General features: G+C 42.5%; 1 protein-coding gene across 2 annotated transcripts in view; it reads right to left on the bottom strand.

Moving 5' to 3' along the window:
• MAP3K20 (mitogen-activated protein kinase kinase kinase 20) overlaps nucleotides 1-13,485 on the bottom strand; it is a 194,886-nt gene extending 181,401 nt beyond the window's left edge. For both annotated transcript variants that reach the window (XM_073545903.1, XM_073545905.1), the window contains exon 1: nucleotides 13,359-13,485. In XM_073545903.1, the coding sequence (XP_073402004.1) occupies nucleotides 13,359-13,474 (116 nt within the window). In that variant the 5' untranslated portion in view covers nucleotides 13,475-13,485. The remainder of the gene's footprint in view (nucleotides 1-13,358) is intronic.
• Between the last annotated feature and the right edge of the window lie 10,477 nt (nucleotides 13,486-23,962).

The raw sequence follows: 23,962 nt of genomic DNA, 5'->3' as shown, positions 1-23,962 counted from the left end.
ACCATTTATAACATTGCCTTAAAGGGTTAAAATGTTCTGGGCAAGGAGGTAAAATTGGTTACTGCACCCGGCATCAAAGCTGAAAAAGACATTTAAGGAGGAGCATCGTGTGTTGTCCCCCCTGTCTGTTAGTTGCTCTCCACCAATGAGCATTGCTCAGAACAGTCATGATGATCCTGATTGGCTGAAAACTGCTGAATGGCAGAAGCTCGCAACTTTCAGGTGACTTGTCAGGTTCTGGAGACAACATAGTGAAAACCTTAATGGGTGTCTTATAATTTTTCTCTTTGTTTCACTTTTTGTTGACTTTCTAAGAGGGCATGTTTTAAAGAGTTTTATAAAAAAAAAAGGTAAAAGAATTAGGTTATGCAATGTATATTATTGCCATCTCTGCCTGGCATGTGCCTCAGTCTTCAGCTACAAGCTCCATTCGTGGGTCCCAAGTTGGAACTACCACCAGATCATCTCCTGGTTTGTGTCCATCAGAGAGCATTTCCTGTGGAGGGGGCTGGCTGACTGCTGTGTTAGCCAGTCCTCTTTGTACTCAAGGCCCATCACTAAAGCTGTTCTAGTTATACAAGTCAGCAGAATTTGGAAGGAAATCATAGAACACAACAATTCCATTGTCTCAACACTAATCCCATTAGAAGCAACACCCTCGTCCATGCCTGCAGAGTTATCATTCTTCCTTTGTGTTCTGGATTCATTTCACTGTCACATCCTTATAAATTTACATTTTCAACAATTAATGCATTCCTACAGAAAGAAAGCCAGTGACCACACCTGAGGCTGTCAACAACCTGTTCTCTACAGGAGCAATACTGGATCATTTGTCATATGCAACCACATTCAAACTTTTGCAAGCTGAAAAAGCTATGTGTGAGCCATACGCAGCCTGGAAGCCACATGAGGCCTTCCATTACATAGTGTGCGGCCCTCAACTATATGATTGTCTATCTGGGCTGCTCACATGTATTTTTCATGTCAGATAAAAGTACTACAGAGTGCTGGACGAATAAATATTAATAGTGCACTGTGTGCCTCTTCCAGGGTCCCTATATATTGGCAGAATGGGGGTCACTTGACTCCTGTACGGCGCTGTAGTAAGGAGCAGATGAAGTGAAGAAGTTGCCATGCATGTCTGGAGTTATCTCCATTGTAGTTTTATGGGAGAAGTGAAACACTTGACAATTTCCGTAAATTACATAAACTGTAATGGAAAGTGCCACATGCATACATGGCTCCTCCTTTCTGACAATCTACAGTGGCATGTAAAAGTTTGTGTACCCCTGGTCAAAATTACTCTTATTGCGAACATTTAAGCAAGTTGAAGATTAAATGATCTCTAAAGGGGCTAAAGTTAAAGATGACATATTTCCTTTGTATTTTAAGCAAAAAAAAAATATTTTACAAATTACAAAAAAGGAAAATGGGCCGATACAAAAGCTTGGGTACCCCTGGAGATTTGTGTGCTCAGATAACTTTGACCAAGGTTTCAGATCTTAATTAGTCTGTTAGGGTTATGGCTTGTTCAGTATCATCATCAGGAAAGGCCAGGTGATGCAAATTTCCCAGCTTTATGAAAACCCAGCCTCCTCTAATCTTGTGCCAAAATCCAGCAGCCATGGGTTACAAGAGTAAGCTTACAAGAGTAAGCAGCTGCCTAGCACTCTGAAAATGGTGGAGGCCCATAAAACAGGAGAAGGCTATAATATCATGTTCACACGTTGAGTATTTGGTCAGTATTTCACATCAGTATTTGTAAGCCTAAATCAGGAGTGGAACAATCAGAGGAAAATTATAATAGAAACACGTCACCACGTCTGTATTTATCACCCACTCCTGGTTTTGGTTTACAAATACTGAAGTAAAAAACTCACAAAATACTCAACGTGTGCACGTAGCTTAAGAACATAGCAAAGTGTTTTCAAGTTGCCCTTTCCTCAGTTAGAAATGTAATTAGGAAATGTCAGTTAAAAGGAACAGTTGAGGTCAAGATAAGGTCTGGAAGACCAAGCAAAAGTTCAGTGAGAGCTGCTCGTAGGATTGCTAGTGTGACAAATCAAAACCAATGCTTCACTGCAAAAGACCTTCAGAAAGATTTCGCAGACTCTGGAGTTGTGGTACATTGTTCTACTGTTCAGAGACACTTGTACAAATATTCCCTTCTTGGAAGAGTCATCAGAAGAACACCTATCCAACGTCTTCACCATAAAATTCAGCGTCAGAAGTATGCAAAAGAGCATCTAAGCAAGCCGGATGTATTTTGGACACATATTATGTGGACCGATGAGGTTAAAATAGAACTTTTTGGTAACAATGATCAAAGGTATGTGTGGAGAGAAAAAAGGGGACAGAATTTCCGGAAAAGAACATCTCGCCAACCATTAAGCATCGGGGTGGATCAATCATGCTTTGGGGTTGTGTTGCAGCCAATGGCACAGGGAACATTTCCCAGGTAGAGGGAAGAATGGATTAAATTAAATTTTAACATATTCTTGATGCAAACATAACATATCTGTAAAAAAACTGAAGTTGAAAAAAGGATGGCTTCTACAAATAGATAATGATCCTAAATACACTTCAAAATCCACAATAGACAACCTCAAAAGGTGCAAAGTGAAGGTTTTACAATGGCCCTCACAGTCCCCTGATCTGAACTTCATTGAAAATCTGTGGCAAGGCCTCAAAATGGCAGCACATGCAAGACGACCCAGGAATCTCCCAGAACAGGAAGAATTTTCAAAGGCAAAATGGATGAAAATCCCTCAAACAAGAATGAAAAGACTCTTGTCTGGCAATAAAAAGTGTTTACCAGCAGTGATACGTTCAAAAGGGGTACTAGGTACCAACCATGCAGGTTGCCTAAACTTTTACATCAGCCTATTTTCCATTTTGTAATTTTTAAAATATAAAAGATGAAAATCTATATTATTTTTAAACCTAAAATACAAAGGAAATGTGTAATCTTTAACTTTAAACCTTTTGCAGGTCGTTTATCTTCAACTTGCTTAACTGTTCACATTAACAGTAATTTTGACCAGGGGTGCCCAAACTTTTAAATGCCACTGTAACTGTATAAAGTAAGTCCTGTTTTTTTTGGAACGGTGGAATTTCCGGATTGGAACTAATACTTTTTGATATCGTACATTTGTTACAGATGGTAATAGACCTTCAAGTATTTGCACCCTTTAGGGTTTGCTCAATCCGACAGTTTTAAAGAGCAATAAACATTGTGTATTACCCTAATTATATCGATTTATACTACGGAGACAAAGCCTAGAAGCAAAATATGGTGGATATCACTGGGCACAGCAATGGCAATCACTGGGGCATTTAATACCTCTCCATGCCCTGCAAAGGTGGAAAGCTGGACCTGTTGAATTTATATTCTTTGCTTCCTTAGCTATATCATTTCAGGAAACACCATAAAAAGGGAGCAGTCTAATGACGCGGCATCAACATATGTTCAGTTCACAAGTTGCATGATTACGGTACATTATTTTCCCTGTACATGTAGAAGACACTGCTGGGAAATACTTAATTCCTGTGTCTGGAGGCCTACATAAGTATAAATTCTAGAAAGTATTCAATTTTTCTCACTTCCATCTCATGTCTTTTCATTCTAAATTTAACCCCAGAAGCGTTGGAATTCTGCAAAAAGTAGAATGCCCAAAATCCCAGGAAAAGCTGAAAATTAACATATAAACAGGGTCCTGTTCTTCTGAACTGGAATTACTTTTAGTCCCATAAATTAAACTTGACCCAGTCTTGACTCCGGAATGTGACACCGATCAGTGTCTGCTAATCCTCAAACCATGTACAGTGACCTTGCATGTGTCCATCAATCACACAGTGACCACCACAGACAAAGTGTAAAGCTACACGCAGGAGATAAAACACGACCCTGCTGCCAATAACAAAGATTATCAGCATCAAATAGGTGGCACCGAGTTATTGGGGGGGCAAACTTCCACCTCCACCTATCCATGTGGAAAGAGAAAGCGTAGGAACCTTGACATTCTTCTCTTGCCACAATCCTCACTGAGAGTTGAAGGAAACTTCCTACTAAAGCAGTTGTGTGGATTTTTATTATTCCAGTATCACAAGGAATCATCCCCACTCCATGCAAATAAGTCAATGTTTGGCTTGAGTAGCGAAATTTCTAGGCTAAAGTGCCAGCCTCCACAACTACACTCATTCAGAGTAAAGAAGTAGACTTTACCCCTTCGTAAAAGTAAGGCTGAGGCTTAATGTACTGTAGATCACAGATAGAAAATAAGCACAGAGAGCATTGAGATTATTATTTATTGTAAAGAACTATTAATTCCAGGATGCCGTAAATGTAAGTCACTGGTTTCCACAAATATTACCAGCTCAGCATACTATTTTATTAATTGTGCAAAGCAAAAATAAAAATACTAAACAGTAGAATAGAAAGGACTCTCATGATGAGGGTCTCTATCAACTTTTACATGATTATAATGCTTTATATTACTTGCTTATAATATTTAGTGTTATGCTTCCTGACTTCCCTTGTGGTCCCCTGTATTGAGAATATTACATTTTAACCGTATTATGGCTTTTTTTTAAAGGTGTCACGTTTCCGCCAGACTTAGGGCCTGCTGTTCCGGTCACGGCCTCTAGGAGGCGCCGGACCGCCACTTTATTGTCAGACTCATGGACGACTGTTCCTGCCTCGGCCACTGGACAGGGCCGTGGTTCTGTCACGTCAGGCTCAGAGCCTACTGTCCTGGCTTTAGCCTCTAGGAGGCGCCGGTCTGTCACGTCGCCGTTAAATTCTGGGTCTGCTGCTCCTGTCGCGGTCACTAGGAGGCGCCATGGCTCGCCCGGGAGTTATGGTGCTGACAGAGTAAGGGCACCTGCGCAGGCATCTGGTGGACGCAGGCTCCACCCCTCTGTCAGTCATCAAGAGGTTACTGCATCTCCATCTGGCCTGGTCCTGGGGGCGGTACTGATGACATCATCAGTCCAGGAACCTATGAGGGGTGACCTGATCCCTGAAATACCTTGGGACTGGTCTTGCAAGCCGCCGGATATATTCTTGGTTCCCCTGTGTGTTACTGTGTGAATTGCTTTCTGACTGACTGACTTTGGCCTGGACTTCTGACTCTCCTTCTGCCTAATGATTCTGTACCTCTGCGACTCTCCTGGTTTATGACTTTCGGCCTGAATCTGACTCTGCTTCTGCCCAACGATTCTGTACCTCTGCTACTCTCCTGGTTTATGACTCTCGGCCTGAATCTGACTCTGCTTCTGTCTACCGTTTTTGTACCATTGCTGCCCGACTGGTTTAGACTCGCATATCTCCACGTTTGTGTCCTGTATTGGAACACCTTTCTGGCGACCGTCCTGCTCTGGTCACTGCTCCTATTCAGACAGCGCCTCCTGGGCTCTGCTATAAATCCAGATCCCTGTATAGGGGTAAAGGGTATCAGTGTTTCTCGGGGTGTTGCCTGGCTGCAGCCCAGACCCGCAGGCGGACGTCACATTATATCCGGCCATATAAAAAAAAAACTGCTTCTTGTGTATATATCCAGCATATACAAAAGCAGTCTCCCTGAACTTTTTTTTTCTCTCCCTTCTTCTGACTGAGCTGATTTCTGGCCTAAACACCTGGTTCAGTGCACAGCCTGAAGGAGCACTTTCATCTTCCTGCACCAGTATGCTGCAGTCTGGAGCCTTCAGAGAGAGAGCTGAGCGTCAGAGATCCATACTACTGAGACATCGGCCTCTGGGCAACTCTGGCTATGGTTGCCCAGGGGCACAGGTATTGCCCGCAGATGCGGCTAAAGTTTTATTGCCTATTGCACTTTCTTTTGGTCAGAAATCTCAGTGTGTGAACGCATATGTGGATTGTGGATCTGAAGGGAATTTTATGGATTCTTTGGTTGCTAAAAGTCTCGGTGTACCCCTATTAAGACTTAATGCCCCTATAAAAACTACGGCTATTAATGTCACATCTATTGTCCAGGAGGGGGTTAAATTTGTTACTGACAAAATCACTATGTCGGTGGGAGCATTGCATACCGAGGTTATGTCATTTTTTGTGATGGATAATTTGTCTGCTGCAGTCATATTGGGGATGCCATGGCTACGCCAGCATAACCCAGTCATCGACAGGCACCTAGGCGATGTTATATGCTGGAGTTCACACTGTCAGGAAAACTGCATGTCGCTAACAGTAAACCAAGTTAAAGTTAAACCCCTCCACATACCGTTTGCCTTCAGAGATTTTGAGGATGTCTTTTCTATTGCAAAATCTGAAAAGCTACCCCCTCACAGAAAGTATGATTGCCCTATAGATCTGATTCCAGATGCCCGTCTCCCAAAAGGGAGAATATTTAATCTCTCAGGTCCAGAGCGTCAGGCTATGAACGAGTACATAGCTGATAGCTTAAAAAAGGGGTTTATTAGACCGTCCATTTCACCAGTTGGAGCTGGCTTCTTCTTTGTAGAAAAGAAAGATGGTGGTCTCAGACCCTGCATTGACTACCGGGAATTGAATGCAATCACTATAAAGAACCAGTACCCGCTTCCACTCATCCCTGATCTTTTTAATCAGCTAATGGGAGCCCGTTGGTTTACTAAACTGGACCTCCGGGGGGCATACAATCTAGTCTGCATAAGAGACGGGGATGAGTGGAAAACAGCCTTTAATACCCCTCTTGGCCACTTTGAGTACCTGGTAATGTCCTTCGGACTCAGTAACGCACCTGCCGTCTTCCAGCACTTTGTAAATGACATTTTCAGGGACATTTGTGGGGTGTATGTCGTCGTGTATTTAGATGACATTTTGATTTATTCTGCTGACCCTGTGACACATGCTCAGCACGTTCGCTCTGTACTGCAGAGACTGCGAGAACACTCCCTGTTTGCTAAACTGGAGAAATGTGTTTTTTTTTGCGGAGGAGGTACAATTTTTAGGATATGTGGTTTCAAGCACAGGCTTCCGTATGGATCCTGCCAAGATCCAACCTATTAAAACTTGGGTGCAACCCAAGTCGCTAAAAGCGCTGCAGCGATTTTTAGGGTTTGCAAATTATTACCGAAAATACATCAGGGGTTTCTCCGAAATTGCTAAACCACTCACGGATTTGACCCGAAAAGGGGCAGACGTGACCAATTGGAACCCTGAGGCAATTCAGGCTTTTGCTACATTAAAAGAGTGCTTTGTAGCCAACCCAGTTTTGGTTCAGCCTGATCTGGACCGCCCGTTTATTGTAGAGGTTGGACGCCTCTGAGGTCGGAGTGGGAGCAGTGCTGTCGCAAGGCACTGCATCACTCACTCAGCTTCGCCCATGTGCCTTTTTCTCCCGCAAATTCTCTGCCACTGAGAAGAATTACGATATAGGTAATCGGGAGTTATTGGCGATCAAATGGGCCTTCGAGGAATGGCGCCACTTCCTCGAAGGCGCCAAACATAAGATCACTGTGATTACAGATCACAAGAATCTGACTTACCTGGAGTCAGCAAAAAGATTAAATCCTAGACAAGCGAGGTGGGCCTTGTTCTTCTCTAGGTTTGATTTCTTAATAACCTTTCGTCCTGGTACCAAAAATGTGAGGGCTGATGCTCTCTCTCGAAGTTTCTGCCCCTCACAGGCTGAGGACTCGGAGCCAGTTCCAATACTGGCCAATGGTATTGTTGTGTCGGCTGTGTCTCTGGACCTTCTGGAGGAGATCCGTAGGTCCCCAGAACCAGCCCCTGACTCGACGCCCCCCCAGAAATTGTTTGTTCCAGCGCCGTTTCGCCTACGAGTTCTGAAGGAGTCGCACGACTCCGTCCTGGCAGGCCATCCTGGGGTCAATAATACCGCCAGACTTGTGACTAGGAGTTTTTGGTGGCCAACGGTAGTTAAGGACTGCAAGGATTATGTACTAGCTTGTGAAATCTGTGCTCGCGCCAAGTCCCCTCACAATCGGCCTGCCGGCTGGCTCCAGTCCTTGCCCGCTCCAGAGAGTCCATGGACCCACATCTCCATGGACTTCATTACTGACCTACCACCCTCAGAGGGGAAGACATGTATCTGGGTGGTGGTGGACAGGTTCAGTAAGCAATGTCATTTTGTTCCCCTCTCTGGATTACCTAATTCAGAAACTCTGAGTAAGTTGTTTATTGTTCATGTAATAAGGCTGCATGGCGCTCCAGAGAATATCGTGTCCGACCGAGGTACCCAGTTTGTTTCCAAATTCTGGAGATCATTCTGCAAACGTATTGGTATTGAATTATCCTTCTCCTCCGCTTACCACCCTGAAACCAATGGTCAAACGGAGTGTACCAACCAGGCTCTAGAGCAATATCTTCGCTGCTATGTCTCGGAACATCAGTCTGATTGGGCGGAACATCTCCCATTAGCTGAGTTCGCTCTAAATAACCAGTACCAGGAATCTATCAAAACCACCCCGTTCTTCTGCAATCATGGTTTGCACCCACGTTTTGGTTCATTTTCGGCCAAGATGTCGGAGCTTCCGGGAGTAGAGAATTCCATACGTCACTTAAGGACAATCTGGTCGGAGGTGAACACAAACTTGAAAGGGTCCCAGGTCAGGCAGGCTTCGGCCGCAAATAAACGGAGGTCCACGGGGCCGCACCTAGGAGTTGAGGACAAAGTTTGGCTGTCTACCAGAAACATTAAGCTTAAGGTGCCATCTGCCAAACTGGGGCCCAGGTTTATTGGTCCCTACGAGATATTAGAAGTAATTAACCCGGTAGCCTTTCGTTTAAGGCTCCCTCAGTCTTTTAAAATTCCTAATATTTTCCACAAATCCCTTCTCAAGGTGTACCGCTCCCCAATTCATCCCGTCCAGTCCCCTCCTCCTCCAGTTTTGGTCAAGGGTGCCTTGGAGTACGAAGTCCAGGGCATCCTTGATTCCCGTTTAGTGAGAAAGTCTGTGCAATATTTAGTTCATTGGAAAGGCTATGGCCCAGAGGAGAGGTCCTGGGTCCCCGCTAGTGACATTCATGCCAAGGGGTTGATTAGAAGGTTTCACCTCCTTCACCCTGATAAACCGGGTTTTGAGGGTCCGGAGGCCCCTCTTGGAGGGGGGGTACTGTCACGTTTCCGCCAGACTTAGGGCCTGCTGTTCCGGTCGCGGCCTCTAGGAGGCGCCGGACCGCCACTTTATCGTCAGACTCAGGGACGGCTGTTCCTGCCTCGGCCACTGGACAGGGCCGTGGTTCTGTCATGTCAGGCTCAGAGCCTACTGTCCCGGCTTTAGCCTCTAGGAGGCGCTGGTCTGTCACGTCGCCGTTAAATTCTGGGTCTGCTGCTCCTGTCGCGGTCACTAGGAGGCGCCATGGCTCGCCCGGGAGTTATGGTGCTGACAGAGTAAGGGCACCTGCGCAGGCATCTGGTGGATGCAGGCTCCACCCCTCTGTCAGTCATCAAGAGGTTACTGCATCTCCATCTGGCCTGGTCCTGGGGGCTGATGACAACATCAGTCCAGGAACCTATGAGGGGTGACCTGATCCATGAAATACCTTGGGACTGGTCTTGCAAGCCGCCGGATATATTCTTGGTTCCCCTGTGTGTTACTGTGTGAATTGCTTTCTGACTGACTGACTTTGGCCTGGACTTCTGACTCTCCTTCTGCCTAACGATTCTGTACCTCTGCGACTCCCCTGGTTTATGACTTTCGGCCTGAATCTGACTCTGCTTCTGCCTAACGATTCTGTACCTCTGCTACTCTCCTGGTTTATGACTCTCGGCCTGAATCTGACTCTGCTTCTGCCTAACGATTCTGTACCTCTGCTACTCTCCTGGTTTATGACTCTCGGCCTGAATCTGACTCTGCTTCTGTCTACCATTTTTGTACCATTGCTGCCCGACTGGTTTAGACTCGCATATCTCCACGTTTGTGTCCTGTATTGGAACATCTTTCTGGCGACCGTCCTGCTCTGGTCACTGCTCCTATTCAGACAGCGCCTCCTGGGCTCTGCTATAAATCCAGATCCCTGTATAGGGGTAAAGGGTATCAGTGTTTCTCGGGGTGTTGCCTGGCTGCAGCCCAGACCCGCAGGCGGACGTCACAAAAGGTTGTTCACTACTTTGATATTAAAGGAGTTGTCGAGGACTTGAACATTGATGATCTATCCTTATATAGGTCATCAAGGTATGATCGATGGGGGTGCGACACCCAGCACCTCCACCAATCAGCTGTTCCCGGTTTCATCCATAACTGCTCAGTTAGGGAGTAGCACAGCACAGTTCCATTGATGGAATAGTGGTTGCGGCTGGGTACTGCACATCTTCCTTCTATTGATTTGAATAGGAGATCCCTTTAATGACCCATCCATTGGATAGGTAATTAATGTCAGATCGATGAGAGTCCTACACTCAGCTGTTACCAGCGCTGGCAGAAGTTGGATGCAAAACAAGGTATTGAGCAAAACAGGGCAGATCCATACATTGTGCAATGACAAGTACATGGCCTTTAGACGGTAGGCCCCCGAATCTCTTACCTTTCGGTGTCTCCACCAGGGCATTTGATTTGTCGAGGCTAATCAAAAGCCACGCCGAGGACACAGGAAGGTCTGAAATTTTGTTGGGATTGTTTATGCCAGAAGAAAAATTATCATTATCAGAAACCTATCATCGACTGTAAACAGAATGTGTGCCGCCAATAATATGTATGGAGAAAGAACGACCATATTGATGAATATTCCATCCCATGTTACACTTTGTCCCTGTGTAAATAGGCCAATAATCGAGCACTGAATGACTTGATTGACGCTTGTTTAAAGGTCTGAAACCTAAGTGTGTAAATACAGCCTAAATGTGTCATGGCACAATGTCGTAACACAAGGGGCTCCACTTTTAATTTTGTCTGGGGCCACATCTTATATAAAACTGGCCCTGCAGGTATGGTGCTGTTTTTTTTTTGGAAGAAAGCAGCCTTGTTTTTTTCTAATCTGCAAAAGGACTTGACCTCTAGTGTTACCAATTGGAAGTAGCAATCCTAAAAGTCAGTATCGACCCTTTAACAAGCCTTGCCGTATGACTTAGGAAACAAGCCAAACCAGAATCTCAATTTGCAGATGCAATGTTTTGGGATGTTGCCCCTCGTCAGTGCAAAGTGTGAGATCTGGTTTGGCTGGGTGAGAGGCTTAAGACTGGGATCTAAGGGGTATTGTAACATTTCACCTTTGGAGAGTGACAAGCCAGGCCTGGCATGTCAGTTAGGAGACTTTTACGCCATGCAAGCTCCTTACAGAGGAAGCATGCATGTCATATAAGTTTCCTCATTCTGATATGCCAGGCCTGGCTTGTCATTCGCCACAAGGAGAAACCTTACCCCTTAGATCCTTTTCTAATCTTGGAATACCCTTTTTAATTTAGCTAACATGTTAAAAGTACATAGTGTGTAATTTGCAAATAAATGTGTTATCCTTTTTTAGATTCAGCAGCTGTATTATTTTCTTTTTAATTATTAAAAACGTGTACAATTAAACAATGACATGCCAGTTTATTTTAGCAGTGAAACACTGGTGCAAAATGAACTGTAGCAAACCTGATTAATGTTAGATGAAATGGAAATAGAGCAAAACCCACATCAACCGCGAATGCTGCTCCTGTCATTTTGCAAATGGCATCTAATACTGGAATCTGACTGATCGCAATAGGCAACTGCCCTCTGCCTGGGCGCTAGTCCTGATATATTTCTAGGCTGAAGAATCGGTGTATGGAAATGACAGTTGTCCATCTGTAGATATTTCAGAGGTGCCATAGTCTGTAACATTTTGGGGAAAGCTAAACACAGACTGACAATGAATGTCACCGTAACAATGTTTAATTTTTCTGAGTGACGCAATCCCCAAGTCTACAAAGTCACTGATTTTACAGAATATAACCCATAACTAGGACCTGATAGCTCTCCTGGCATGTCTGATTAAGTAATTACATGCATTTCCCAGGAAATATGAATCGTGGATCATCTTTTCTTACGATCGTGTTGTATCATCCCTTTGTTATTTCATCCTAAATATCTATGAATACATTGACAATAGGCAGAGGAACGTGACATGGTCTATCAACGACGTCAGCCATGGTCACCGCAGATTGGACATTGTCTGAGAGTGTTGGGACACCCCTCCACCAACTGTAGCACCTAGTTGTCGATGTATTCATACATTTTCAGGAGGAATAACTTAGTTTTAAGAAATTAACCAGAATGTTGATCTTGTGTAGAATACCATTTTTTTCCCCTCCTGATCCTTTGATCCTCAAAACTGTGTAGGTGGCATTGCTGTGAACCTGAAATGTTTCTTATTGCCAAATAACATTCTGATGGCAGGAACACCCTGGGCAATCCCGTCCTTCCCTTAGCAACAGCTCCTCGCCGCACAAGGCAATGCCACATTTGCTCAAAGCCACTCCTTTGTCATGTACTTATGGCCAGTATGAAGTTCTACACACTCGCGAGTCGCACGTGGTGAAACATTACAATTCCTTTTCAGCTGCTAGAGTATGTGTATAAAGCGTCCCTTTAAGGCAGATTCCACCTGCAAGTCACCTGAAAAAGCGCCGTAAAAAGTGAACATAGTGCATAGCAATGGAAAAGCAACATTACTGTGTACATGTTCTGCCTTCTGCTAATTCTTTTAACCTCTTAAGGGTTCGGAAACCATGAAGCGATTAAAAGAAGGCGTTAATTCTAGGAGCTAAGAATTTAATTGATAGAAATAACGGTTTCACCTAGAAAAACCTCGGCGGTTGTTTTGTGCACATGGCCTAAAAAGACATACTTTTTTCATGTTGCTCTGGACGTTTTCCGACACATTCATATTTAACAGCGTTGTGATCCTATGTACGACTTATTCACGTGCGGCAAGTTTCATGCATTTGTCGCACAGCTTGCTCAGACAAGCGTACTAATGGCAGCAGGCTTGGACTGGCCGGCAGGGGAACAGGAGAATCCTCCGGTGGGCCATCACAATCTTATATGAGCAGGACTTGTTACAATACACTTGAATCACTATGTACAGACAAAGGCGGCAACTTATTCATTTAACAATCTACAAAGTTCATTGTTATATCAATTTGTGATTGAGGGTAATGTCACATTTACATGCAGCTGAAAAGTGGGGCCCTGAAGTTGGTTACTGATGGGCCCTTGGCACCCCACTCCGACACTGAATGGCAGGCTTTACTTCCTTCAGACTTCCCATACACTTTCTAGGCGCTTTTGCACTGTGGGATCAGACAGCACGAGTTTCTCAGGCTGCTGAGTCACAGTCCTCACTCCTAAACTTTACTGATTTCTCTCTTATACACCCCTTATGCTTTGCCCCACACTGTACAGAACCTTGCACAGCCATCCTACCCATCACTTACCTCTTCTGAATATGCAGCAGGACCTGAAAACTGGAAACTTTCCCCAAATATTCCCGTTCTCTCCAGGTGACAGCCAGAAAGTTCCAGCAGCAGCAATGAGCACAGGCAGAGAGCATGCAACAGCTTCTTCCGGCCTTTATGTCACTTGTGTGTCCTGGGCTCTGCTCTGGCGCCACCTAGCTGCAACGCTGCATCTCTGCTGCTGCACAGATCTACCTCTCCCTACACATACACAGTCCTGTGGATCATATCTAGTGCACAGCTATATTTATTCTAGTAATATTCATAATATGCATCTTCTCATGACCCCTTATTCAAAATAGCTGTGGACTTCAAGGGTCTTCTTCATACACTGGCCTCAGAAATGTAGTAAGAGAAGATATCTAAAAATGTTATGCACCTGTTTGGCGTCCATTGTTGGGCTATGCTATACTTTTCATTTTTCATGTGGCTTTTTTTTTTATTAACGCGATTTTTAACATGCGTTTTTTTTTGTAAGAGAACTTGAAGAGTATTGGAAAACGCCGGGGAAAAAAAGAATGGAGATAGACTTAAAGGTAACCTGTGATGGTGAAAATTATATATGACCTGCAAGAAGGAGTAATAGAACTGGAAGAGCTGATCATATATAGTATATCATGTGAGTTTTTCTTGGAAGTTTCAGAAAAACTTGCATTTTATTAATTGAAATCCCCAGTGTTTGCATGCATAGGAGTACAGTGGGCGGTCCTAGTCAGTGATTGACAGTCTTACCTGTAGGACTGTGTATACAGAGTTAGCTGTCAATCACCCGTAGGACCGCCCACTGGACTCGTATGCATACAAACACGGGGTATTTCAATTAATAAAATGCAAGTTATCCTGAATCTTTTCTTTTCCAATCAATTTTATTAACATTTTATAACAGAGCATACATAAATGCAATATTGTGAGGCACTCATGACATATGAAAGAAAAAATAAAACACAACCAGACTATAAATAATAATAATAAGAACTCATGGAAACATTTCCAGCCAGCGAGATGATTTATTTATAAAGGAAGGAAGACAGCCATTCAGCAACGCCAATTTTTGCTCATATGACTTATGTAAAGTCAGCTTTGCAATGATATCGAGTGAAGTGGGCACTCGAGTGGATTTCCAATAAAACGCAATTTCATTTTTAGAAACCAAAAGTAAATGAATAACCAATTTCCTAACAGTAGGATTCAAACGACTTGCATCCAACGAGAGCAGGGCGAACAGAGGAGTCAGTGAAAAATCTGACTGATTTAAAATATGAGAAATAAGAGAGGAGATGTCGTCCCAAAAATGCCGAAGATGTGGACAAAACCAAAATAAATGGGAAAGGCTACCATGATGCCTGCAATCCCTCCAACAGAGAGGGGAGGTGGAAGGGTTGATAAAAGCTAGACGAGATGGTGAACAGTACCATCTCGATATGATTTTAAAGTAGGACTCATGGAGAGCCATAGACATGGTAGCAGGATAGGTTAGAGACATGGTCAGTTCCCAAACCTCTGGAGTAACAGAAAAATTCAAAACCGATTCCCATTTTTTCATATATGGGGATTTTATAAATGCAGAATCTTTGTTCAACCACTGGTAGATATAACGAGTGGACCAAAAAATATTATGGCCTGAGTTGCATAAAATATTGATCGCTGGCTCCGATAGCGGAGGGCAACGAGTCACCAATGGAGTCAAAAATTCTTTCAACATAGTAAAGTGTAAAAAAGCAGAGGAGGGAACCCCAAACCTACACTTAAGATGAGAAAAAGATACAAATTTATGACCATCAAAGATGTCATTTAATTTAGAAATACCCCAGTCAGCCCAAGCAGAATGCAAATCGAATGAATAAACAGAGGCCAGAAAAGAGAGAGGAAGCCTCAACAGGAGCTGAATCCTAGAAAAACCACTCTTAAATTTAAAAAACTTCCTCCAAGCCACAATAGCAGCCATAAAAATTGGATGATTAGACTGAGATAAATGCTTAGATGTCAATAGATTCAAAATAAGAGAACAAGGAGGGGAATTTTTATTAAAATAAAATTCCAAGTCCGCCCATGAAGGTATATGGCCAGCTGACCACCAACATAGACTTTGTTTAATAAGATTAGAGTAATAATAAGCTGAGATGTTAGGCAGTCCCATACCTCCACGTAACGTATGTTTGTATAACTGATTTGAAGCAATACGGGCCTTTTTATTTCCCCAAATAAATAAATTAAGGCGTGTCTGCAGACTAGTTAAATAAGAAGTGGAAATAAGCAGGGGAAGGGATCTGAAAACATAGAGGATTTTGGGAAGGAATATTGATTTGGCTACAAGACATTTTCCCCACCAGGACAATTCTTTGTCCGCGTAAAAATTAAGGCCTTTAGAAATGGAGGCGATTAGGGAATCTAGGTTAGTGGAAATCAGAGATCCAAGGTTTCTAGAAAACCGCAGACCTAAATAAACAATTTCCCTCTCCGTCCAACCCCAAGAAGAGACAGCCTTTATACTCCTGATTTGAGCATTGGTGAGATTAAATTGGAAAATTTTAGATTTGGACTCATTCATCTAAAAGGAGGAAAATTTTTTAAGAAGGGATTGTAACTGTGAATAGAGGAGCAGGGATTAGTGAGAGACAGGAGGACATCATCAGCATATAGACTGATCTTAAACTCCTGACGATCTGTTCGAACACCCTCTATGGAGGAATGATCTCTGATTAATTGGGCTAGCGGTTCTATTGCAAGGGCAAAAAGCAATGGGGAGAGAGGACAACCCTGACGGGTGCCATTTGAAATTGAAAATGGGGAGGAAAAGTGATTATTAATGTAAATTTTTGCTTGATGGTCAGAATATAAAGCCATAATTTTGGTGATAAAATCTAAATTAAATCCAAATTTTATAGGGAGCATCTGAGAAAGGTCCAATTCAAGCGATCAAATGCTTTTTCTGCATCTAATGAAATTAGAGCAGAAGGAAGTTTTTGGGAATTGATTAACTTTATAATATTTATCAGCCGTCTGGTCCCTTCAATGGACTGCCGGTGTTTGATAAAGCCAATTTGGTCCGTGGAAATTAATTTAGGCAGACTAAGATTAAGACGATTAGCTAAAACTTTAGAATAAATTTTGAGGTATTTATTAATGAAATGGGACGATAATTAAGAATTTGATCAGGATTAGTATTGAGTTTGGGAATTAGTACGATTGTAGCATCTAAATTTTCTCTAGGGAAGGAACCAACAGACGCAGCGGCATTAAAAAGTTTAGATAGATGGGGGACTCAAGAATGTCACGGAAAGACTTATAATAATTGTTACTATAACCATCGGGACCAGGGGCTTTATATGACTTTAATTGACTAATGGTGTCACCAATCTCTTCAGCAGTAAAAGGAGCAGATAAAAAATCTGCGTCCACAGAGTTGAGATTTGGAAGGTTAACCGAAGATAAAAAATTATTAATAGAGTCCGCATCTGGAGCGGGAAGAGGAGGGATCAGACCTCAAATTATACAGTTGATTGAAATATTTCGCAAATTCATTTGCAATGTCCTGTGGGTGGGTGAGGGATAATCCCTTAGGAGAAGTAATTTTGTCAATGCGGTTACGTACTCTAAGTTTCTTTATTCGATTAAACATAAAATGGGTGGGTCTATTAATGGACATATAATGATGAAATTTTGATTGCTTTACTGCCGAATATAGAACGAAAAAATTGTGGCCCTTAATTCATTTCGAAGACGGGATAAATCAGCTAGAGATGTGGAGCTAGAGGAGGGATTTTTAGATAAGGACAATTCCAACTCCTTCTCCTCAAAGCCTGTAAATTTTTTATTTTTTGATGGTTAAAACTTTTTATACGGGAGGAAATACGAATAAGAGTGCCTCTTATAACCGCCTTGTGAGCATTCCACTGGAGGAATGGTTTGGAAGGATCAAATATATTTTCTGAAAAATAAAACTTGAGATTTAGATATTTCCTCATGGTAAGTAGGATTTTTAAAAACAGAAGCATTACACTTCCACAACTGCTGATTATTAACAGAGTGCCCCTCCACCAAATTGGCACTAACAGGAGTATGATCTGAAATATTTATTTTCAATTGAAACAGGAAAATCTAGGGAGAGAAAATACGTCTGACAAAATGAGGTCAATACGGGAGGCAGATAAATGAGAGTCAGAAAAAAATGTATATTCTTTTGAGGTGGAATTGAGACAACGAAAAACGTCAAAAAATTCATTAGTGAAAAGCCAATTATTTAAAGAGGGGAAATTAAGTCTACTTGAAGAAGAGGCATCAAGTGAATTATCGGGGACCAAATTAAAATCACCTAAGAATAAAAGAATGCCTCTCTTTAGCAGTTCAAGTTTTTTTAGTAATTTATTCAAAAACCTAATTTGACCTTTAGTAGGAGCGTAGATATTGACAATGGTATAAATTTGGGAGTTTATAGAACAGACAAGGAGATGAAAATGACCGTTCACATCAACCAATTCCTCCAGCAGTTCGAACGACAAGGAGTCCCTGACTAGGGTCATGACACCTGCCTTTTTAGAGGGACCTGAGGCCTCAAAAACATGAGGGTAATTTTTTAGGGAAAACGTGGAATGATTATTAATTTTAAATTTAGTCTCCTGGAGGCACACGACATCTGCTGCAGATTTATTAATTTCTCTCTGAAAGGAAAAACGCCTATTTGTATCCTGAATCTTTTCAAACAAATCTATACAAAATTCTTCTCAGCTAGATAAATCGGCAATGCAAGATCAAAGCGCAGTGCATGGACTGACCGGCGGCTCTGCTGACCCAAGGGTGACAGCTTCATTTATTTCTATGCAGCTGTCATTCTCCGGTCGAGAGTTACTGGCTGGTCCGATCTTGGTCGTATTTGTATGGCCGTCTAACTGCGCCCTAATAGTGCAAAAAACATCAGTGTGGATGTAATAGAGAGAAGATACAGATTAGATATTAGAAAAAAAAAAACTTTTTGACAGTGAGAGTGATCAATGAGTGGCACAGGCTGCCACGAGAGGTGGTGAGTTTTCCTTCAATGGAAGTCTTCAAACAGAGGCTGGACAGATGTCTGTCTGAGATGGTTTTGTGAATCCTGCATTGAGCAGGGGGTTGGACAAGATGACTCTGGTGGTCCCTTCCAACATTCTATATATAATTCGATGATTCTACATCATCCATTTTTATCAGACGCAAAGGGGCTGGATACTGAAGCGGACAGCAAGCACTGAGGGTGCCATGAGGACTATTCAGTGCAGATTTGCATATGGTTGGGGAGTAGTAAGGAATTCTTAGGTATGTTGGATTGCGAGGCTGAAATGATTCTGATGTTTTAAAAAAAAATATCTAATCACAAAATAACAAATAAAAAAGACATAATACATACAAGGTTTAAAACACAATTTAATCTAAGTGCTTTATATTCACAAAATAAAATACTTTTTTTTTACTTTAGGACAAGAAAATAAAAGTCTATAATGTGTCTTCGTTGTATTATCTGCACATACTGTATACACTCACAAATCTAATGCCATTCTATATACACAGAAAGAAATTTTAATGACGTTCAGTAGTTACATGCCAGGTTAATAAATAGAACAACAACAGTTTGGCACAAACTTTGTTACGGAAGTGAATAAATAGAGTAAATGAAAAGGAGTATATATGGTGTCATAAATCAGAATTGTAGGCCTTGTACAGCGCGGCTGCCCATAAACTGCTATTTTCTATGAAGCTCTGCCAGGCTGGGTTACACAGGAACACCAATGCCTGATTCACAGATATTGGAAAGTGCAGATAGCTGGAAAAAGATTCATACACAAGACTCTATATACAATACCAATGTAAGAAAAATGGCTAAAATTCAGCGCAGCCGAGGAACAAGGAGTCCGGTCTTAATGCCCAGAATATATAGCACATAATGGCGAAAAATATTTGAGCATTTTGTGCTTTGTGTTGTTTTTTTTTTTTTTTTTAGACACTAGACTTCAATATGCTATGGTCAATAATATATACTCTTAGGACCATCTTAGGTAACCTTTGGTTGTTGCTACAAACTGTCCATCTCATACAATTATCTATGTGACTCCGACCATTGATGATGAAGAGATTAACTCACTTGCTGCTTTGATGTTTATCTCCAAGAAGCTACACAATGATTTTATCAGTGATACTACAAGCAGCTTTGTCCCATTCCATCTTCGCATTTAACACTGGCCCATTGAGAACCACCTGCCTAACATCTCCGTTAGATATTATACGTGCAGATTCCTGTCCACCGTTATCTTTACTGCCTCGGATAAACCAAAATGTTCTGCTTTAGATACTTACGGCTCCGTTCCTTTGTTTGGAACCTAGGCTCTGGGTATAACTTGTCTGAGCCTTCTGTGGCACATATATATGTATTCTACAATGTAGACCTATGCCACTATACAGCCATGCAGTTGCATATCCCTCTTTCCTCTTGGTATTTGTTATAATCTACTGTATGTGATTATTGTTATGCTGTAATGTCTATTGTCTGTACAAATCCCCTCTGAAATGTAAAGTGCTGCGGAATATGTCGGCGCTATAAAAATAAAATTTATTATTATTATATACCACCAATATGTCCCAATAGTAAAAACATTAGATCACATGTAATATGAGTTTTTCCAATGTCTAAATCTACTGGAAAGTGAAACTGTCAGCTGTTTTGGCCAATATAAGATATGGCTACCGCCTTTCAGGGCTTATCTACAGCATTCTATAATGCTGTAGATAAGCCCCCGATCCGACCTGCAAGAGAAGAAAAATAAGTTTTATTATACTCATCCGGGGGTGGTCCAGTCCGATGGGTGTCACAGGTCCGGGTCCTCCCATCTTCTTGCGGCGCCATCCTCCTGTTGCTTCATCGCTCCCCTGCATCGCTCTCCTGCGCTGGCGTACTTATCTGCCCTGTTGACGGCAGAGCAAAGTACTGCAGGGCGCAGGCGCCGGGAACGGTCAGAGAGGCCCAGCGCCTGTGCACTGCAGGAATTTGCTCTGCCCTCAACAGGTCACATAAGTACGCCTGCGCAGGAGCGCGATGCCGGGGAGCCATGAAACAAGCTGGAAGGCGGCTTTGCAAGAAGATGGGAGACGTCGGACCAAGATCTGCGCCACCCATCGGACCGGACTGCACCCCCCTCCCGGGCGAGTATAATAAAAGTTTTTTTTCTTCTCTTGCAGGTCGGACTGGGGGCTCATCTACAGCATTATAGAATGCTGTAGCTAAGCCCTGAAAGGCTGTGGTCGCATCTTATAGCGGAAAAAACTGCTGACAGGTTCCCTTTAACAGACTGCATTTCACTAAACAGTAAAAAAGACAACATATACCAGCCCGAGAGAGGACAAACGGATACTCTTCTGGCTTCCATTGAATAGAATAAGGTCTATGGATGCATTTGGATCATGTGATCACATCTTTTCCAGCACTTACACTAATAAATTAAGGGATGACGCTTCAGGAAACGCAGGTGTCTTTTTTTGCTCACATTCTGTCATTTTCTGCAATGTTGGCTTCTTTTTAAATATTGTATTGATAAACTAGTGAATAAACTACCGTAGTTCCCCTTGGAAGCCGCTTGAAGAATTGTCAGCTCACTTTTTTTTAGCATCTTTGTAGACCTGAAGCACTTAAGACCCTCAAAAGATAGAACATACGAACAACAAGACCTTTTTTTACATTGCAGTGCATATGTTAATTCTTTTTAGTGTTTATTTAGCGCTTCTTTAGGCGTTTTATGGAGACTGAAAAATATGTTGTGTGCACATACCCTAACCCTGAAAAACTGCTGCACTGCCCCATAATAGTCCTCTTGGTGAGTATCGAATATACTCAATACTTAGGTTATACATTTCCCCAAAAAATTGCACTAAACTTTTTAAGGTAAAAAGTTCTAAAGATTCAAAAAATTCCAGGACTGGATATGAGAGAAGTTTTTGACAACTATAGTAAAAACAGCAAATTTGAGTCCATATTAGCCACAGGCCCTCCATGAATTAACAAGTATTTGGGGGAAAATTTGCGCTGGATGTATTATATACAGTATGACCAAAGTTTTACTTTCTGTCAGTAATCCTATCAAACTTTGCGGTCAATTGACTTTTATACAATGACATACAGTCCCATTTAACTAAACAGCAAATAGCAAGATTGTTAATTTTAGACTTTTGTATTCTCATTTATTAAGTAAACATTTGCCATTGAAGATATATATATATATATATCATTGTATTGTAGTTAAAGGGTTGTAGAGGACTAGAAAACATTGTTGAACTCTTCCACAAACATTGCCACACCTGCCCGTGGGTTATGTCTAGTATTGCATATTGAACCATGTTTTGCTAATCTTGCACAGCCCCTTAGTTCTAGGAAAACTTGTAAGTTACTGATACTGTACCCAAAGTTTCCAAAGTTTTGACACAATTGGAAATGCATTCTGTCTCTTCCTGCTAGGTTATATCACACTGCAATAAGGTTCACTGCATGTCTTGTGTTAATGGGAAAAATTATTGGGTCATATTTATTTACGCAGCCTCCTAACAGAGCGGTGGAATTATTGTGTAAGAATACAGGAAATGACTTGCTGGATTACTCATGCACATACTAGTCGATCATTCCAGCTTTGTCCTGCTGTGCTATGCCAATAAACCAGAAATATGACATTACTTTGTAGTAGTGCAGTGTTCACACCTGTAATATTGTGCTGATGCATGTGCTGCTTTGCTGACCTACATACAGAGACCACAGTGAAATTACACAGACCCCGATTGTCTATATCCCACACGGCAACAGTGCTCTCCTAAATCTCTAGTTAGGGGCTAAACGTAAAAAGTTGATGCTAAAGTTAAAGGTGTTATCAAATTATATCACCAATTGCTTACTAGTGACATATAGGAGTGAAAAATAATGTAGACTCTTGAAAGGATCAGAATAGGAAAATCAACAGAAATGACTGTAGAGATAACATCGAGGGAACAGAGTGGTCACTGGTGGTTTTCTTTGATTGCCAAAAAGTGGCCATAAACTTGTCCAGGACTAAAAAAAACTTGGACGCTTTCTTTTAGAACCCATGGTCAGAAGTGGCGCTATACCTGAAAAGAGCAGACACATTTTCCTAATTCCAATTCCTTCAAAGTCTGCAAAACATCTGGAATTCAGTGGGACCAACCCAACATCTATGATTTATGGATGTCTCCACTCGACCGCAAAGGAAATTGTTGGGAAAACAAAGGACTACTGCTCCTATTGTCCCTGGAGAGATAAGCCATGACCTAAGGGTGCCGTCACACTAAACGATGCACCAGCGATCCCGACAACAATACGACCTGGTCAGGATCGCTGGTGCATCGTTACATGATCGCTGGTGAGCTGTCAAACAGGCAGACACACCAGCAATCAGCACCAGCGAGGACGCTGGTATCCAGGGTAAATATCGGGTAACTAAGCGCACGTCACTTAATTACCCACTGTGTACTTTAGATACCAGCGTGCTCGCGCGAGCACACTGGTATCTAAGGTACACAGCGGGTAACTAAGCGACGCGCACACTTAGTTACCCGATATTTACATTGGATACCAGCTCCCAGCATCTGCTTACAGCGCTGGGAGCTCGCTGATCGTTGGTCTCTCGCTGCCACACGCAGGGACGCACGCTGGCCAGCGGGAGATCAACGATCAAAAAACGTCCCAGGACATTCTTGCACGATCAGCGATACCCGGCGGGGGGGCCGGTCGCTGATGCCTGTCACACACAGCGAGATCGCTGGTGAGATCGTTGTGGTGTCACAAAATCAGCTATCTTGCTGTGTGTGACGGGGCCTTAAGTTGTCTGGTTATGGTTCTCTCTCTAATACATGTATTCTCAGTTGAGGAGAGGCGTAGTGATCGCAGTCACAGATGGTGCGACCGGGAACGTGCAGGAAGGCGGAACAATGACGCCATCAGCTATTTCAGCTGGATGTGCATCTGAGGACCCAGAAGCTTAGGACATTATACCTTGAAGGGGACAAGAATGTGGGAGATTATACCAGGAATGGGCCAAGATAGAGACATTATTGCAGGAAGAAGCTCAGGATGGGGGACATTATAGCAAGAAGGGGCCCAAGATTTTAGATATTAATACTGAAAGGGGTCAAGGACACGGTACATTATTATTGTAAGGGGCACATTATTACAAGCAGGGCTTTGGAGTTGGATTCGTGAAGTCGGTGTCCATTTTGCTGGAGTCGGAATGAAATGGACCGACTCTTAAAATATATAACAAATTAAGTACAGTAGGTCAATGCAGTATGTGCTGTAATGTTTTCAAAAGAATATGGTAAAGTTATGAAATGTCCTATAAATGTCTGTTTTGTTCCTGATCTATGAATCTTGGCTTTTAGTTCAGATGAATCTGTGCTGCACTTTATGTACATGCTGAGTAGTGACCAGTTTTGTGGGGGTCGGAGTCAAGGAGTCAGAGATGGGAGTGAGGGAAATTGAGGAGTCCGAGATGAGGGGGATAGGATTACTGACTCCACAGCCATGATTACAATAAGGGGCCCAGGCTTGAGAACATTATTAC

The sequence above is a fragment of the Dendrobates tinctorius genome, unplaced genomic scaffold, assembly GCF_039654945.1.
Source record: "Dendrobates tinctorius isolate UK_male_01 unplaced genomic scaffold, ASM3965494v1 ptg000143l, whole genome shotgun sequence".
NCBI lineage: Eukaryota > Metazoa > Chordata > Amphibia > Anura > Dendrobatidae > Dendrobates > Dendrobates tinctorius.
This window is presented reverse-complemented; position numbering and strand designations above follow the sequence as displayed.